This window comes from Garra rufa, chromosome 11, assembly GCF_049309525.1.
Source record: "Garra rufa chromosome 11, GarRuf1.0, whole genome shotgun sequence".
Taxonomy (NCBI): domain Eukaryota; kingdom Metazoa; phylum Chordata; class Actinopteri; order Cypriniformes; family Cyprinidae; genus Garra; species Garra rufa.
Genome location: NC_133371.1, coordinates 45,595,353 through 45,615,368, shown reverse-complemented (window position 1 = coordinate 45,615,368; position 20,016 = coordinate 45,595,353). Strand labels below are relative to the sequence as shown.

Genomic DNA, 20,016 nt, shown 5'->3' with positions numbered 1-20,016 from the left:
ATGGCAAAAACTGCAGTGAAATTCATTCTTCAGAAACTTAATTATATCTAGATTAACAAGGGAGGTAATTAATTTCTTTAAGATGAGTATCTGAACCTCCCCTCAGGCTCAACTTTGTTGTCAAAACTGTATTTTTAACCATTTTCTAGCACAAAGTTTCACTGGCAGCCACATGGAGAATCCTAGATTTTGCATAAATATGGAAATGTTCGTTTGCAGAAGACCTTTTTATTAGTACAGATTTTCGCTTAAGCATATATACATTGGGATAAGTAAGATTTATAATGGTTTTTAAAGACTCATCAAGGCTGCATTTATTTAATCAAAATTACAGGAAAAACTGCAACATTGTGAAATATTATTTCAATTTTAAATAACTGTTTTCTATGTGAATATATTTTAAAATGCAATTTATTCTTCTTATTCAAAGCTGAATTTGTCAGCAGCGTTACTGCAGTCTTCAGTGTCACATGATCCTTCAGAACTCATTTTAATATGCTGATTTATTTTCAATGCTGAAACCAGCTGTGGTGCTTATTTTTTCAGGATTCAATGATCAATAAAAGGTTGAAAAGAACAGCATTTATTCAAAATAGAAAGGTTTTCTGACAATATACACTACTGTTCAAAAGTTTAAGGTCAAGAAATGTTTATTTTTCTTTTTTTAAAGAAATTAATACTTTTATTCACCAAAGATGTGTTAAATTAATAAAAAGTGATAGCATAGATTTACATTGTAAATAGTATTCCGTACTTTTCCATTTGTTCTTCATCAAATAATCCTGAAAAAAAGATTCAACGGTTCCAAAAAAACAAAACAAAACAATGTTAATAATTCTAATAATAAATCAGCATAGTAGATTGATTTTTGAAGGATCATGTGACACTGAAACTGGAGTAATGATGCTGAAAATTCAGCTTTGATCACAGAAATAAATTACATTTTAATAGATATTCACACAGAAAACAGCTATTTTAAATCAAAATAATATTTGATATTTTTGACTGGAGTAACAGCTGATGGAAATTCAGCTTTGATCACAGGAATAAATTACATTTTAACAGATATTCACATAGAAAACAGCCGTTTTAAATCAAATAATATTATATTGTATTTTTGATCAAATAAATGCAGCAAATCAGCATATTAGAATGATTTCTGAAGGATCATGTAACACTGAAACTGGAGTAATGATGCTGAAAATTCAGCTTTGATCACAGGAATAAATTACATTTTAATAGATATTCACATAGAAAACAGCTATTTTAAATCATAATAATATTTAATATTTTTGACTGATGGAAATTCAGCTTTGATCACAGGAATAAATTACATTTTACTAGTTATTCAACTAAAGTATATTAAAATAAAAACCATTATTTTATATTGTAATAACATTTTGCAATATTACAGTTTTTTCTGTATTTTTGAGCAAATAAGTGCAGCCTTATGAGCATTTTTTTCTTTAAAAAAACATTAAAATTTTTCCTGATCCCAAACTTTTAAGAATTTACACTCTTAAAAACAAAGATTCCAAAAGCAAATTAATAATCTAAAGAACCTTTTTCCACTCTGCGAAACCTTTTGTGCAATGGAAGAGAGAAATTTCATCTCTTGAAATCGCTCGACCTTCCTGTTGCATAGTTTTTCATCTTGGCATAATGCAAGTTGCAAATATCTTATTAAACATGATGTAGCTGACCCATCCAAACTGGCGGCCCTCCAGGCGGGATACAGAGCGCTATTGTCCGGGCCTTTCCGTAGGCCAGTTCCCGCACCGCTCTACAGGACCACAGGGAAAACTGTGGCACTAAACGGCCTTTTCCTGCGTGATGTATAGCGCTTTCAACTTCTCCCTTCCTCGCCGATCCCTCTCGGGCTGCACGGAAAACCACTAAGGGCGCTTTACACGGATGTGAGGTGTTTCAAACAGAGCTTAAACTTTAAATGAGCGCGGCCAGGAAACGAAAACGAGACAAAATCTACCGCTTTGTGAACATGAGTGAAAATATGTATACAAAACAGTTTTTTCATTCACCTAACCGGAATATATGAGTCGTGCCGGAGCGTTTGGGAAGTTTGGACACGTGACGCAAACGTCAGCGAGTAAATCGGCGCTGATGGTTTTCATTTGGTGCGATTATTTCTGAATATTGTTTATTTGATGCAGACTGCTGGTTTACGGCTGATGGATTCACATGGATGGGGTGGGTGTGGTGCAGCTGGGAGGAACACTAAAAAATAATCAAGAAAAACCCATCAGAATGAAATGAGTCATGTAAGGAAGTTATCTGTGACCTGGTCTGACAGGCGTGCGTGTCGGAGCAGGTCATTATGTGTGCAAAGCCAAAGCACAGACGGTACTTTATGGAGTCTCAGATCATTGACCCGCACCAAACTCTCCGACGGATGTAAACCGCGCACATGTGCCGGCGCTCTCTGTGAATATAACCATCCGGCTAAAGAGCCACATGCACTATCTGTCGTCGCCGTGCGTGAAATAGTAATTGTACTGTTGTTTGCAAAAGCCTCACAAACATTTGCAGACATGCAAACAAACATGTCAGACATGAATCATGAGGTGGGATCAGATCTGACATCTTTCAATATGAATTTGCCTGGTTTTAATTTATGCATTTGTTCCGTTCTTTTAAAACAAGATGGCATGTTCTGTGTACTTCTGTCTACTTCTGTCTATATGCATACAGAATACATATGTTGTTGTATTTAATATATATTTTATCATTTTTAGGTGTTCAAAATTCAGCTCCAATATAGAATTTGCTCATTAGTAAACAAACAAACAAGCAAACAAATAAAATATAAATAAACAATCTTGAAATATACATACATATCCGATGTCCAATCTAGACTTGTAAATGCTTCTGACATTTATATAAATAAACCAAGGCTTTCTTTATTTATTGTCATGATATCCTGCTTCCAGTTGCAAGAAATTATGTTGCAAATTCTATGAAAAATATTCAAAACAATGCTAGAGTAAATAATTGTTACTGGTCTAAAAATGCAATGGCTCGTTAAAAATGTTGGTGTTGTTTTTTTTTATAATAATAATAATAAAAAGACAAATTATATTGGCTAATTCGATTTTCTTAGATTTTCTATTTCGAACAGTGTACACATATTTCTACAGAAAATGATAATGTTTCAGTGCATATCTTTTATTTGAAACATGTCTAGACTAGATGTAAACCAAACAATGACTGTTAAAACAATATATATTTATATCATCTGTCATATATTGATTGGTTAATGGCTATAATGACAAAAAGTATACTACCAGTCAAAAGTTTTTGATTTTTAATGTTTTTTAAAGTCTCTTTTGCTCACCAAGGCTGCATTTATTTGAAATGCAAGCAAAGTACAGCAAAAACAGTAATAATGTGAAATATTTGTACTATTTAAAATAACTGCTTTATATATGAATATATATATATATATATATATATATATATATATATATATATATATAATTTTTTTTATTATTATTATTATGATAGGACAGATCAGAATTGACAGGAAACGTAGTGGGAGAAAGATAGGGGGCGGGATCGGGAAAGGTCCTCGAGCCAGGAATACGAACACAGGACGTATTTTCTAAAACTATATGCTTTCTAACAGCTCAAATGAAACACAGGGGTCAAACACAGACTCCAGTGGCTCTTGTGACCGGGTCCCTCCACCAGCCCTTCAGAAGGGCTCCGAAACCAAACGGCTCGCCAAGCAGACGTCAAAGAGCACACACACATACAGAGAGAGACAACACACCCGTGGCCTTCCTGTTTGTCTGGCTGAAAGATCTGCCCGCGTTTACTCAGGCTGGGAAAGATGGGAGGAGAAGAAAAAGACGAAGACACAGAAAGGCTGGATGGAAGGAAAGGCTGCTCACTCCAAGTTGGGATTGATTTACTTCATTAACCAAGATTACAAGTTTAACTTACAAACCAGAGGTCAAAATTTCTCATTAACAAGAGGACCGTGGAGAACCGCGGGGCTTGGAGACCATTCTTATTACTGACTACACATTTCAATCTGTCTTTGATGTTCATGTCTGCTTTTCTCTCTTTCTACCATCCCATTTTTTGGCAGGGAGGTTGATTTTAATTGTAGCTATAGAACAAGAGCAGAGTTTGCCTGTAAGCCTGCCTGCACATCTGTAGCGAGAGCATTTTTAGTGATACTGGGCGCAGTCCATCGCCCCGGGCGCATTTTAATGGTTCCACCCCCCCTTTCATTCCCGGCTCGGATTGTTTTCCACGTGATTCCTGTTAATTTAGCTGGAGGAAAGGGCATCAGTTTTCCTTGTGCTTTTCCCCTCTCTCTCTCTCTCTCTCTTGCTCGCAGTCTTTCCCTACTTCTGCCTTTTTTCTCAACCCTAAAAGAAAAAGGTGACATCCTTTCCTGGTCCTTTAAAATCCGATCCTTTACTGCAATTTACTACACAGGAATAATTAGTGGGATTTGCTAAGACCAGCATCACTATTACTCATGTGTTTTAAACCCAGAATTAGTCATAAATGACCCCAGCCTGGAAACCACCCAAACCCCTGGCAATACCATAGCAACCACCCAGAACACCCTAGTAACACCCTGGCAACCACCTAAACACCTAAAAACCACCCTGCAAACCCTAAAAATACCCTGGAAACCACCCAAACACATAAACACCACCCTGAAAACCACCCAAACACACGATAACACCCTACTGACCGCTCAGAATAACAGAAACTCCCTGGCAGCCACTCAAACACCTAATAATGTCCTAACAACCACCAAGAATAACCAAGAAACACCCTGGCAACCACCCAAACACCCAGTTAGGCCCTGGCAACCACCCAGAATACCTTAGAAACACCATGACAACCAACCAAACACCTACCAACCACCCTGAAAACACTAGAAACTCCCTGGCAACCACCCAAACACCTGGCAATGCCCTAGCAACCACCGAAAATCCTCTAGTAACACCCTGGCAACCACCCAAATACTTACCCACCGCCCTAAGAAGCCTAGCAACCACCCAAACACCTAAAAACCACCCTGAAAACTCTAGAAACACCCTGGCAACCACCCAAACACCCAGTTAGGCCCTAGCAACCACCCAGAATACATTAGAAACACCATGGCAACCACCCAAATACCTACCAACCGCCCTAAAAAGCCTAGTAACACCCTGGCAACCACCCAAACACCTAGTAACACCCTAGTGACCACCCAGAATACCCTGGAAACATTCTGACAACCACCTGAACAACCAGCAACGCCATAGCGACCACCCTGAAAACCCTAGAAACATTCTGGAAACCACCCGAACACCCAGCAACACTACAAAACCCTAGAAACACCCTGGCAACCACCCAAACACCAAATAATGTCCTAGCGTCCTACCAGAATACCCTATAAACACACTGGCAACCACCCAAACAACCAGCAACACACTAGCAACCATTCAGAATGCCCTAGGAAAACCCAGACACATAGCAATGTACTACGACCAACCTGAATACTCTAGAAACATCCTGGAAATCACACAAACACCCAGTAATCCCCTAGCAGCCACCCAGAATACCTAGCAACCAGCCAAACTCCTAGAAACACCCTAGCGACCACCCAGAATTCCTGACCAATGCCCTGGCAACCATGCAAACACCTGGACAGGCCCTAAAACAATGTGCTAACTGAACAAATATAAATATATTCATACAGTCACGTAGTATTTTGCTGCAATCAACTATAAAACCAACACGTGGATGCATAGTGGCATTACGAGGCAGGTCAAAGTCAAACACATGTCGAAGTGTTACGTATCGTGAAGGAAATTACATCACCTGCCTGTCATATTGTTAGTGGCTCATTTCCTGCACCTGTGAATTTAACCACACTCACTCACTCACTCACTCACTCACTCACTCACTCACTCACTTACACATTCTTTTTTCTCTTTTTCGTTCCGTTTCGCGTCCCACACAGTGTCTTTGTGCTGAACTTCAAAGCTCATGTGTGCGCTGAGAGCGAAAGGAAAGAGTTTGTTACTGTGGCTCCTGCCTGCGCAATGACCCCAAGCGAGGGCCAGTTAGGGGCCCCTGTCTCCCTCTCTCTAATCTATCCCTCGGAGCGCTGTAAGGCCTCTTTGTTTGCGCTCTCCGGCTCAGGATGGAGACAGACTTTACGCTCAACATGGGCTATCAGGTTCAGCCCCACGGCGATCTGCTGCCTGGCCAGACGAGAGGAGAGGAGGGGTGAAGGAGGAGGAAGAAACACCCACAGCCGCCCCGCCACCAGCGCTACCTGATTTCAGTCACACACACGCTCTGACGGGGCATTTCAGGGTAACCCATAGGACAGAAACATCACAAATGAGATCTCTGTAAAGGAGTAGTTCAGCCAAAAATGAAGAAATCCTCACGTCGATCCAAAATCGTACAACTTACTTTCTTCTCCGAAACATAAAAGAAAAGTTATAAGGAATGTTATGATGACGAGGGTCTGACAAGTTTTAAAAAGGACAAAAACCATTAAACTATCAACAAACTTGAATCTTAAATGACCCCAGTATTATCTCACACGCCACATCATTTGAAAAAAGAGATCTCAACAATGTGCGCGGATTTGTCAAAACACTAAAGCCTGCAATCAACAGTCAAAAATGAATTTCTCATCAAATTCTCCCATTTCAAATGCACAAAATATCATGTATTTTTGAGTATGATTAAATTGACATGATCTAATTTACTCCTAAAATCTATTTAAAAAGTTTTTATTGGATTTTGATTAAAGATTAAGACGACAACCATATTCATCGAATTTCTCATCAGATTCTCCCAAGATTAAATCTACTCTATAATCTTACTATACAAAAACCACTGGAAACATTTGTGTGTTTTTAGGCATTTTAGGACAAACAACAGACAAACATATAAAAAACACAACTCTCCTGAGGTCAGAAGGAGCAATGCCTGAGCAATAGCAATGTCTCAAGTAGAACTATGACTAACCCAGTGTCGCTTTAATAAAATTGAAATACTATTAGTTTTTAATTTTTTATTAGTTTTATTTTTCAGATTATATTTAATTTTAAATAGATTTTAATTATTTTAATTAAATTACCTTCTTAGTAATTTAGTCATTTTTATTATTATTTTAAATTAGCTTGTAAAGTTAGTTTTTAAATTGTATAATTTTATTTTAATTTAATTACTGTTTTAGTAATTCAGTATTTTTTTATTATTTGATTTTTAAAAACTTATAATTAATTTTATTACATTTTCATTACTTTAAATTAAATAACTTTTTTAATTTAACACAATTTTATTGTGTTTAATTAATTATTTTAAATTAGCTTTTAAAATGAATTTTTAATTTGTATTATTTTATTAAATTACTTTTTTTAGTAATTTTGTATTTTATTCACATTTTAAATGATCTTGTAAAATTAGTTTTAATTTTTATTCTTGCTGTTAATATTTAATTTTAATACATTTTCATTACTTTATATTACTTTTTTTAGTAATTTTATTATTTTTTAATTTGCTTGTAAAATTTGTTTTTCTGTTTATATTAAATTACATTTTCATTACTTTCAAAAAAATTACTTTTTTAGTAATTTTGTATTTTTTATTAATATTTTAAATTAGCTTGTAAAATTCGTTTTTAATTTGTATTATTTTCTTTTAATTAAATTACTTTTTTATTAATTTATTAATTTGTATTATTTTTTTAAATAGCTTGTATAATTTGTTTTATTTTTTTTCTGTTTATATTTAATTTTATTATATTTTCATTACTTTAAAAAATTACTTTTTTAGTAATTTTGTATTTTTTAAAATAATATTTAAAATTAGCTTGCAAAATTAGTTTTTAATTTGTATTATTTTATTTTAATTAAATTACTTTTTTAGTAATTTAGTAATTTTTAATGATAGGGTTAGGGTTAGGGTTTTAATGATTTTAAATTAGCTTGGGTTAGGGTTAGGTTAGATTTTAAATTAGGTTAGATTTTAAATTAATGATAGGGTTAGGGTTAGGGTTAGGGTTTTAATGATTTTAAATTAGCTTGGGTTAGGGTTAGGGTTAGGGTTAGGTTAGATTTTAAATTAGCTTGTAAAATTAGTTTTTATTTTTATTTTTGCTGTTTATATTTAATTTTATTACATTTTCATTACTTTAAATTAAATAACTTTTTTAGCAATTTTATTGTGTGTTTTATTAAATATTTTAAATTAGTTTTTAATTTTATTTTTTGTCTATATTTAATTTTAATGACTGTTAATAATCTTTATTAAATTACTTATTTAGTAATATTATTGTGCATTTATCTTTTTAATAATTAATTTATATATATATATATATATATATATATATATATATATATATATATATATATATACACAAAATATTTTTTACATTTACACAAATTTTATATATATATAGCAATATATATTTATTTATTTTAGTACATTAAGTTAAACTAAATGAAAATGAGGAATGTTTCCTCTGCAACCACCTTATTATAAAATATCATTGCAATTTCTTTTCTATTTTAATTCAGTTAAAGTTTATTTTATTTTAAGCAAAGATTTTTTTTTTTTCAGTTTTAGTTTTAGTTCCTATAATAATCCTGCTTTTAACAGCTCTTTCAGCATCTCTCTCATTACTCCCTCTCAGTCTGGTGGCCGTTTCCGGACACTGAGAGGCTTTTGTTTGGGATTAACGTGGCAGAACAGAGTCCGGATACTCCGACAATCAGAGGGCCGCGAGTGAAGTGGTGCAGCTCACCCTGAGCTCGCGCCCCACGGCACATTCGCGCGCAGATGAAATCTCTGCCGAGCCCCAGAGTGAAACTCGGAGAAGGCCGGAATACGGCGGCGCTGCCGTAGCCCGCAGCCACTCTGTGACCCCCTTAGAAAAGTCACATTCACTTTGCTCTGGAGAAAGCAGAGAAAACGCCCCAGGGCGGCACGCAGCCCCAGCCGAAATGAAGAAATGAGGGGAGGTGAAAATAAAGTGAAAATAAGTTAAGATTCCTCCCTATGTCTATCCTGGCTTTCTCTACTCTCATGATCGTGAGAGCTGGTCAAATGAAAAGCATACCAGCTATCTAGCAGAAAAACGTATCAGATGGTATTTAGATATACAACCTAATACTAAATAATTTTTATATTCATAATGCCCTTAAGCTGTGACCATATTCACAACATACACTACTGTTCAAAACTTTCTCTTTTAAGAAATTCAGTAAAGATGCATTAAATCAATCAAAAGTAACAGTAAAGACATAATGTTACAAAAGATCTCTATTTCAAAAAAGCTGTTCTTTTGAACTTTCTATTCATTAAAGAATTCTGAAAAACAAAGCGTATCACGGTTTCCTCAAAAATATTGGCCAGAACTGTTTTTAACATTGATAATAATCAGAAATGTAAGCAAATCAGCATATTCGAATGATTTCTGAAGGACTGATGATGCTGAAAATTCATTTTTGACTAAAGAAATAAATGATTTTTTAAAAACTTTTTTTACTGTATTTTTGATCAAATAAATGCAGCCTTGGTGAGCAGAACATACTTTTTCGTTAATGCCAAAAAAATTAAAATTAAAATTAAAATTAACATTTCAACCACAGTTCTGCCACAGAAGATGTATTTATATTTTATATATTTAATCTTTATTTTTTTCTGTCTATATTTATGTTATTAAATTTTATTACTTTAAAATAAATTTTGTATTTTTTTATTCATATTTTAAAATAGCTTGTAAAATTTGTTTTTAATTTGTATTCTTTTATTTTAATTAAATTAAATTCAGCGGCAAATCAGCATATTAGAATGATTTCTGACGACTGGAGTAATGATGCTGAAAATTTGGTTTTGATCACAGAAATAAATTATATTTTTAAACGTATTCACATAGAAAACTGTTATTTTAAATTATAATAATATTTCAGATTTTTACTGTATTTTTGATCAAATAAATACAGCCTTGGTGAGCACAAGAGACTTTTTTTCATTAATGTCAAAGTAAAACATTCTGACCAGCAATGAATCACAAATGGTGTTTAATTTGATGGCCAAAAATGCTAGTTTCATTAGATGAAATACACCTTCAGAAGGTGTACAGTACATTTTCTAAAAACAATTCTTTTTATCTGTCATGTTACACAATGCTACTTCTCAAGTATGTTTAGAAGTATGTTTTTTTCCTAGAACACAAGACAAAAATATATTTTTTTTTGTAGGATGTGAATTTGCTGCCCTAGTGATGATTTAGACATGCCATATTACAAAAAAGGTCAGCACTTATGAAATCAATTATTCTGGGTTTCACATTAGTCATTATTTGAAGACTTTACAGAGATCTGTTTTGAATTTGACATTAAACACTTTGTCTGTTCATCATTTGCAAAAAAGCCAAATAAAGTCAACTGTAATGCTCTAAACCAACAAAACCCATAAAAGCAGTGTGAATAGGGCTGTATCTGTGTGTGTATACATTTCACAATTCATGTTGACGTCAGAACAGTTACGTTAAAGTGAAAGAGGTCAGGATGGTGTTCGCGATGCAGAAGTAACGCATTTATTTAGTTAGCCTGCCTTCACTGAGGTTGTGTTCACTACAGGAATTGAGCAAACACACACACACACACACAAGTCAACGAGCAGGTTTTTAAAATGGCCAGCTGACATTCACAAAGTGTTTTTTTCCGGTTTATGGTATTCAAACGTTAGTCAGAATCCGTGAGGGAATATGAACAGGCCTTCTGACGGCAAGCGCAAAGCTAAACATTCACCAGATGCAGCTAAACCCGATGACTTCATGTACAACACCATGTCGAGGAAATATAATAGTGGCGTTTCTGCATGTCTCCAGTGTGCGCGGCGTAATCCTGCGTAATGCGGAGCAGAGCTGGTAGCCATATGTGAGACGGCACTGCGATCTGAATCCGAACAACACTGTAACACGCTCACGGACGACAGATGACAGACGTGCACTGCGTCCCGTTCACTGCTGTGGGAAACTGGACAAACGCTGTGGGGAAAAATCCCCTGACGTTTATTTTGTGCTTTGATAAAAGACTAATACTCAAAACAAAACAAATAAACATCAGACCCAGAGAGTATGACGTAAAATGACAAACACAGTGATTATATTTGTATTATAATCACTGTATTATAATCAGCGTAATATCCATCAATACATATGAGACCACAAAACCAGTCTTAATGGGTATATTTGTAGCTATAGCCAACAATTCATTGTATGGGTCAAAATTATGCCAAAAATTATTAGGATATTAAGTAAAGATCATGTTCCATGAAGATATTTTGTACATTTGCTACCGTAAATATATCAAAACGTAGGTTTTGATGAGTAATAATCAAAATGCATTGCTAAGAACAACTTTACTGAACAACCTTAAAGACGATTTTCTCAATATTTTGATTTTTTTGCATCCTCAGATAAGATTCTAGATTTTCAAATAGTTGTATTTCAGCCAAATATTGCCATATATTAATGGAAAGCTTATATATTCAGCTTTCAGACAATGTATAAATGTCAATTTAAAAAAAAAAACTGAGCCTTATGACTGGTTTTGTGGTCCACAGTCACATATATAGATTTTTTTAAGCTTTTTAACAATATGCAATGTATTGTGCTGAACCATAAGATAAAATTACTGATTTCTTAGTGATTGTTTTCAGTGTATTATAAATATTACAAATATTGCAGTGAACAAATTTGCTGCCCTAGTGACGATGTAGACGTGCCAGATTACAAAAAAAGAGGTCAACGTTCATGAGATCAGTTATTTTGGGTTTCACATTAGTCATTATTTGATACTTCAGTTTTCAAAATACATTCTTTTATGTTCAGCAGATGAAAGAAACTCTTACAGGTTTCAAACAACTCGAGGGATTGTCATTTGTAAGTGAACTATCCCTTTAAAAATCTTTTTCTTCATCAGTTGCGAAAGAGACAAATTAAGTTGACTATAAAGGTGTTAAAACTACAAAACCCATTAGCAACTTTTAGAGATTTCAGAACTAAATATTGGAACACAAGATGAAAATAGTGATTTTCAAAATCAGTATTTACACTGACATAACTGAAAATGTAGATTTGTTTTGCTCAATAAAAGAAAACAATGTCAACCAAACTAATTTTAGCCAAGTAGATTAATAATGATTATTGCAAGAATTAAAACATTGTAAAAATCTAGTGATTAAGGCATGTTTTTAACAGTAAACGAATCATTAGGGAATCATTTGAGTGAATCTGTTTAAACTGATTCACTCAAATGAATTAACTTACTGATTCTTTCACAAAACAAGAAAAGACAGTTGAGGAAACTTGTCTAATGACATGTTTGTAAAACACTTAATGGCCGATGATAAAAAAAAAAAGCATAATAATCACTATGTTGCTTAATTTTATATTGACAGCAAATTTCTGAATATTTTATTAATGTCTAATATATGTCAACCATCCTTTAAAATGATAGACACTGGACCTTAAAACCAGTCATAAGTACTCAATCTCAAAAAGTACTCAAAGTTCTCAATATTTTAGCACCCTTAGATTTTCAAGTAGTTGCATCTTGGCCAAATATTGTCTTATAACAAACCATACATCAATGGAAAGTTTATTAATTCAGCTTTCAGATGATGTATACATTTGTATTTCAAAAAATTGGTGCATGGTCCACAGTCACATATATTGATTTTTAAAGCTTTCTGACAATATGCAATATATTGTGCTGAAACACTTTTCGGTGTATTATAAATTTACTACCCTAGTGATGATTTAGTTGTGGCATATTACCAAAAAGAGGACAGCACTGATGAAATCAGTTATTTTGGGTTTCATATTAGTCATTATTTGATGATTTTGAAGAGATCTGTTTTTGTCAACCAAACTCATTTTAGCCAAGTAGATTAATAACGATTATTGCAATTAAATTTTGGGTGAACTATCCCTTTAAACAGCTTTTGTTTTCATCAGTTGCAAAAAAGCCAAATTAAGTTGACTTTAACTTTATTAAAACTAATAAAAAAAAGCCCAAAAGTCATTTTCAACTATTTCGGAACAAATACTGGAACACAAGATGAAAATACTGATTTTTTTAACCATTTACTATGGAATAAAAGTCAGACATATTGTCAGCCAACTAGATTCAAGAATTAAAATGCCGTAAAAATCTAGCAAACAATGTAATTGTTTGCTGTTTGCTTATTTTCTCAGAAATCACAAAACAAGAAAAGACAGATGATGAAACTAGTCTACACAATCTTTAAAACACTTAATTTCCAAATAAAAAGTGTATCAGGATCACTGAAATAATTATAATACATTCATATCTCAGCTTGCAACTGATTGAACTTGTGTAATATGGTTGATGTAGAGGGGTTCGTACCTCAGTGCCTGTCGCTGTAGCTCCTGGCGAGTCCACTTTACGTTTTTTCCGAGGGCCGATGGCGGCGAGTGCCGTCAAGTTGGCGTCTCGTTGTCTCATTTGGGCGAGTTCCTGCTGCTGCATCTGAAAACAGAAAAAGAAAACATCATACAGACCAGGACAAATGTCCAATCATAATGAATTCAACACCACATGGACATTGTGGCTAAAGAAAATAGACCCAGTTAGAGAAACCTCACAGGAAGTGACATCAGAGTCTGTAAAGCATAAAAACGTCACACAGGGGGCGATCATGAGCACCGTTTTGAGCCATAAAATGACACCACTGTCTCATGATGCTACAGACACACAAGAAAAACCCCAAGGCTACATCAAAACCAAGTCAATCCACTTGCCATCTGTTTTATGAATACCCCCAGGCAGCCGTTTCTAGAAAAGAGGAATAAACAAAATCTCCAAAACTAATTACCAAGCTTGCGTGTCTATAATCAAATACAAATCAACAATAAAACTGACAAAGATTGTATCACAAATTGTCCTTCCTGAGCTGAAATCACACTAGAGAAACTGTTTAGCTTAGTTGAGTTAATGTGCATTCTTGAGTTATAGAGATCATGTGACGATCCCAATCAGGTGATTGGCTCTTTTCATTTAAAAGCTGGACTTTATGTCCTATAATCTCCATATTTAGCATTGGAATTTCTCCCATGTATTTTAGGCCTGACTTTCTCATATGGCCATATTACTCAATAGTAAGTCATAGTTTGTCGTGTCGCATAGTTTGACAAAAGATCTCAACAATGTGCTTAGATTTGTCACCAAAGTCTGCAATCAACAGTCAAAAATTTATTTTATAATGCACATAACATCATGCATTTCTGAGTATATATAATTGACATGAGATAATTTACTCCTAAAATCTATTAAGGAAGTTCCTATAAGATTAAATTATTTTTTTTATATTTTATTTTTCTATTTATGTTTATATTTAATTTTTTTTTAATTATTTTACTTAAATATTTAAATATTTTAAATATAAAATTAATATTAAATTAATAAAAATGACTAAATTACCAAAAACGCTATTTAAATAAAATAATTAAAAAAATATATATATAAATATAAAAATAAAAAGTAAAAAATAATTTAATCTAATAGGAACTTCCTTAAATATTTTAAATGAGCTTGTACATTTTTTTTAAAATGTTTATTATTTTATTTAAATTAAATTACTTTTTTAGTAATTTAGGTATTTTAATTAATATTTTAAACTAGCTTGTGAATTTAGTTTTAATTAATTTAATTAAAAAAATATTTTATTGTGTTTTGTCAGTTTTATTAGTTTTAATAATTAATTAATTAATTTTATATCAATATATATATATATATATATATATATATATATATATATATATATATATATATATATATATATAATATATACACACACACATATAAAATTAATTAATTATTAAAACTATTTAATTTCATTTATTTGAGAAATGTTTCTTCTGCAACTATCTGATTATAAAATAAGTGCAATTTCTTTGATCATGTGACACTGTAGTAATAATGCAAAAAAAAAATTCTACTTTGATCCCAGAAATAAATTACTTTTTAAAATACATTCAGATAGAAAACAGTTATTTTAAATTATAATATTTCAGCTTTTTAGAGTATTTTTGATCAAATAAACGCAGCCTTGGTGAGCAGAAAAGTTGTAAAAAGGCTAAATGTTTCTTAAAAATGTAACCAAATTATTGAATAGTAGTATAATTCTACAGTATGTTTACTGTTTTTTTTGTATGTATGCCAAAATTGTCAATTTTAAGTATATTTTAGAGTGAATTTACTTCATATATGTGACCCTGGACCACAAAACCAGTCGAGTATATTAGAAATAGCCAAAAATACACTGTATGGGTCAAAATATCATTTTGTAAATTTCCTACTGTAAATATATCAAAACTTAATTTTTGATTAGTAATATGCATTGCTAAAAACTTAATTTGGACAACTTTAAAGGTGATTTTATCAATATTTTTTAATGCTTTGTACACCCTGAGGTTCCAGATTGTATCTCAGCACAATATTGTCCTATCCTAACAAACCATACATCAATGGAAAGCTTATTTATTAATCTATGTATATATCTCACTTTCAGAAAATCAACTCTTATGACTGGTTTTGTTGTCCAGGGTCATATATTTTCCTAAAACAAGTGTTTTATCAGGTCATCTTAACAACGCTACGTCCTCAAGTATGTTTAGAAATGATTACAGGAACACAAGACAAATATACAGATTTTTTGCAGTCAATTAAGACTATTATTCCATTCTAAACCACGCAACTGTCTCAGCTATGGCCTGATGTCACAGGAAGTCATATGCAAAAAAACAAATAGCCAGAATTAAATCAACACATCCATAAGTGTCCTTTACCTCAAAATCCTTCAAAATGTAGTTAGTGTGTTAGAGACATTTAGGTGTGAATATAAATGTGTGTCTGTGTGTGTGTCGGCTCACACGCTCTGATGTGATTTTTCACTTTGTGAAGTGTAAGAGGGCCCAGTGGCGCCTCAGGTAATGTCACGGTTTCCTGCGGGGCAGCCTCGCTCACAGACCCTTTCTGAGGACGTGTTGGAGCCCGAGGCCAGCTCACACACACACCAACGTACAGAGACATACACACAGACATACACAGCCACATATGGCCTCACACACACACACACACACACACACGGCCGTCACAGTCTGTCTGCAGTGAGGGAGCGAACCGCCCTGTGCCCGCTGGTGTTAGAGAGAGACTGTGTGTGTGTTGCTAAACTGAATGAGGGCAATCAATGCAATCTTTCATGCAGTCAGTTCTCTGTGTGTGTGTGTGTGTGTGTGTGTGTGTGTGTGTAAGATCAGAGAGAACTGTGATGTTGCCCTCAAAATGGCGTGTTATAAAGATTGCTTTGGTTTTCAACAGCCAGTGCAAATTGTGTCTGTAGACAGTGAGTCTGTGGTGTCAGATGGCCGGTAGGATGCTGCCCGTCACACGTGAAACCAATGCAAAGAAAAGCACAAGCACGTCTATCTGTGGTGGTATGATGAAGACAAGTTCATCTTTACCTTCAGCAACTACCTAAACTACTTTTAGTTTAGTGGAAGAATTTGTTCTGCAACTGAGATTACCAGGGTCTCGGTTTGCTCTCTATTCAATCTTTGGAGGGATAGTTGAACCATAAATGTCCTTTCAAACACATAGTATGGCTTTCTTTCTTGCATAAGGCAGAAAACGAGATGTTTGGCATAATGTTCATGCTGCTCTTTTCCATACAATCAAGGTTGAGGGTGATCAGAGGCTGATGAGCTCCATAAAAGACAACAAGGTGCCAAAATATAGAATTTTCCATATTCCATAAAACAGAAAGTTCCTCACACCAAGCTATCATATCACTTCAGAAGACTTGGAAGGATGCAAGGACGCAAATTCTTCAGGAGTGAAAAAGGTGACAAAGATGCAAAGCCCCTAGCATTCGCCTCTCATAATAATTATAATAATAAATGAATGAATGAATGAATAAATAAATAAATAAATGCTTGATTATTTATTTGCAATTTGCATTTCTTTATTGGTTCAATTTTCGTAATTTAATCAAATAAAAATTATATTAAGTTAATAATAATCATTAAAATTAAAATATATAATTATAAAAATGATGATGATAATAATAATTATTATTATTATTATTATTTGAATATTAATATTACTATTTTACTGTAAAATAAATAAGTGTTTATTATTATTATTATTATTACTTATTTTAGTATTTTATCATTTAAAACATTATTTTATTTTATTTAAACATAAAAAACTAAATCAATACAGAAATACTATTGTAGTGATACTACTGTACTATAAAACAATCACATTTATTATTATTATTACTATTTGAACATTCTTTTTATTATATTAAATTATATTAAATAAAAAATATAACTAAAGTAACAATAATATTTTACTGTAAAATAAATGATTATTATTATTTATTTTAGTATTTTATCATTTAAAAAAATCTTGTTTATATATATATATTATTTTATTTAAATATAAAAATGTAATCAATAAAGAAATACTATTGTAGTGATACCACTGTACTATAAAACTATAAAACAATACATTTATTATTATTATTATTATTATTTAAACTTGATTTTATTTTATTCAATTATAATAATTTAACAATACAATAATATATTATAATAAATAAAATAAAACAGTACAATAGTAATAATAGTACTGTCAAATAATCATGCTGTTAATATTTATTTTTATTGCTATTATTATATATTTATTTTTATTTTATTAAATTATAAACAAACCAATAAATAAATATTACTATTGGTATTACTACAGTATTGTACCATAAAAGAAATATGGTAAAATATGATAATTTTAAATATATATACACATTTAAACACTATACTTTTATTTTGCACACCTGTAATTAATTATTAGTACAAAAAAAAAAAAAAAAGATCCAATTTCGAAACAAAAAAGAATAAATCCCGCACACTATCCGCACTTGTATTAAAATATTAAATTAAATGTATTAACACACAACGTTTCGATCCATGACCTTCATCAGGCATCTGTTTTTTTCATCTCACTTTTTTTTCTTTTGATTTTATTAAATTATAAAATAAAACAAAACAAGAAAAGAACAAAAGAAAACAAGAAAGAACAAACCAATAGAGAAATATTACTATACTAACAAAACTATTAAACCGTATTTAATAATAATAATACTTTTATGCAAGTGTGTATGAACTAAATTATGCTTTTCTACTGGTCACACAAGTCTGGATGGTCATTTTTGGCTGTCTCACTGTAAACAGTCGGCGCTTTGACTCTCTTTACATCCCCACAGTCCTCTGCAGGCCTGATATCACCGTACATATCAGCACATCCAGCAGACGCAGACCGCTGACCCCTGAGATAATCCTATTCCAGCCCACGATGCCCCACTCAAGCATCAGAGCGCCGCCATGTCTGCGCAGCAGTTGGCACCAGACTCTGCGCCCGCTTCCCGCCTACAGCAACTGCCGGAGTCTCAGATTTATGGCGTTCTGATAAATGCGGGTCCCAGTGTGCCATCTGTGGTGCCAGCTCTCAGAGCCGCCGCCATTACAGACGAATCACCCACATGCACCAGAGAGAGCGAGGGGGGGAGGAAATTATAGCTCAACTATGTGTAGAGTTAGTTAACCGCCGCGCTCATTACAGGGGACAAATTTAGAGAAATATTCATATGAATTATTTTGGCTAACTGCTAATATATTCTGAGTGCTGCTTCAAAAATAAATGTTTAATAGTTGGCTGATTGTAGCAGTGGTAATTGCTCTCAGCGTTAAGTAAAACTTACAGAAGTTTTGCATGTCGTAATTACGCTCATCACATAAGAATAATGAAGCACAGTATTCACTGCTATCGGTGCGAGAGACTCTTGAAGTCGACCTGAAGTCGCTCATTTCTTTATTTCATCTTGTGTAACCTTTCAACTAAAAACAACAGCATCGGGAACAATACCATAACCTTTAGCAGCCATTTACACACAAATCCCAGCATCCTGTAAGATGATCAATATCTTTCCGTTTGGTTCTTTCAGATCTGAGAAGTGTGGCTGGTTCTCTTGTACACTGTGATTATTTACAAAGGTCAACACTGGGGCAACATTAATGCCATCACATGTTAAAGACTGTAAAGAAATATCACAGCTTGAAAATGTGAGAGTCTGAATCTGAATATCTATCAGAATATATAACTAAATATCAATCTATATATTTTATATAATATATAGCAGTCAACATTTGAAGTGGATCAAAAAAGTTCATCAAAGTTATCCTAAGACAAAGAACGGGTATTGTTTTGGTTTTAGGATAACTTTGAAGAAAGGTTTTGATTCACTTTAAATGTTAATATATATATATGTATATGTCAATAGCTGCATATCTATCTGAATGCATACATATGTCTTTCTATCTATCTATCTATCTATCTATCTATCTATCTATCTATCTATCTATCTATCTAACCATATATATCTGTCTATTTGTCTATCTTTCTGTCTAACTATCTATCTATCTATCTATCTATCTATCTATCTATCTATCTATCTATCTATCTATCTATCTATCTATCTATCGGAAAATATATCGGAATATCTATTGGAATATTTATCTATCCATCTATCTGAATATCTATCTAACCATATCTATCTGTCTATCTTTCTGAATATCTATCTATCTATCTATCTATCTATCTATCTATCTATCTATCTATCGGAATACCTATCTATTGAAATATCTATCTATTGGAATATCTATCTATCTATCCGTCTATTTGTATATCTATATCGGAAATCTATTGGAATATTTATATATCCATCTATCTGAATATCTAACCATATCTATCTGTCTATCTTTCTGAATATCTATCTATCTATCTATCTATCTATCTATCTATCTATCTATCTATCTATCTATCTATCTATCTATCTATCTATCTATCTATATATCTGAATATCTATCTATCT

The 20,016-nt window shown here is 32.8% G+C and overlaps 1 protein-coding gene across 1 annotated transcript in view; it reads right to left on the bottom strand.

The window, feature by feature from the left end:
* LOC141345388 (transcription initiation factor TFIID subunit 4) overlaps positions 1-20,016 on the bottom strand; it is a 123,937-nt gene that overhangs the window by 43,064 nt on the left and 60,857 nt on the right. Inside the window, exon 14 of the mRNA XM_073850242.1 lies at positions 13,434-13,556. Coding sequence (XP_073706343.1) covers positions 13,434-13,556 — 123 coding nt within the window. The remainder of the gene's footprint in view (positions 1-13,433; positions 13,557-20,016) is intronic.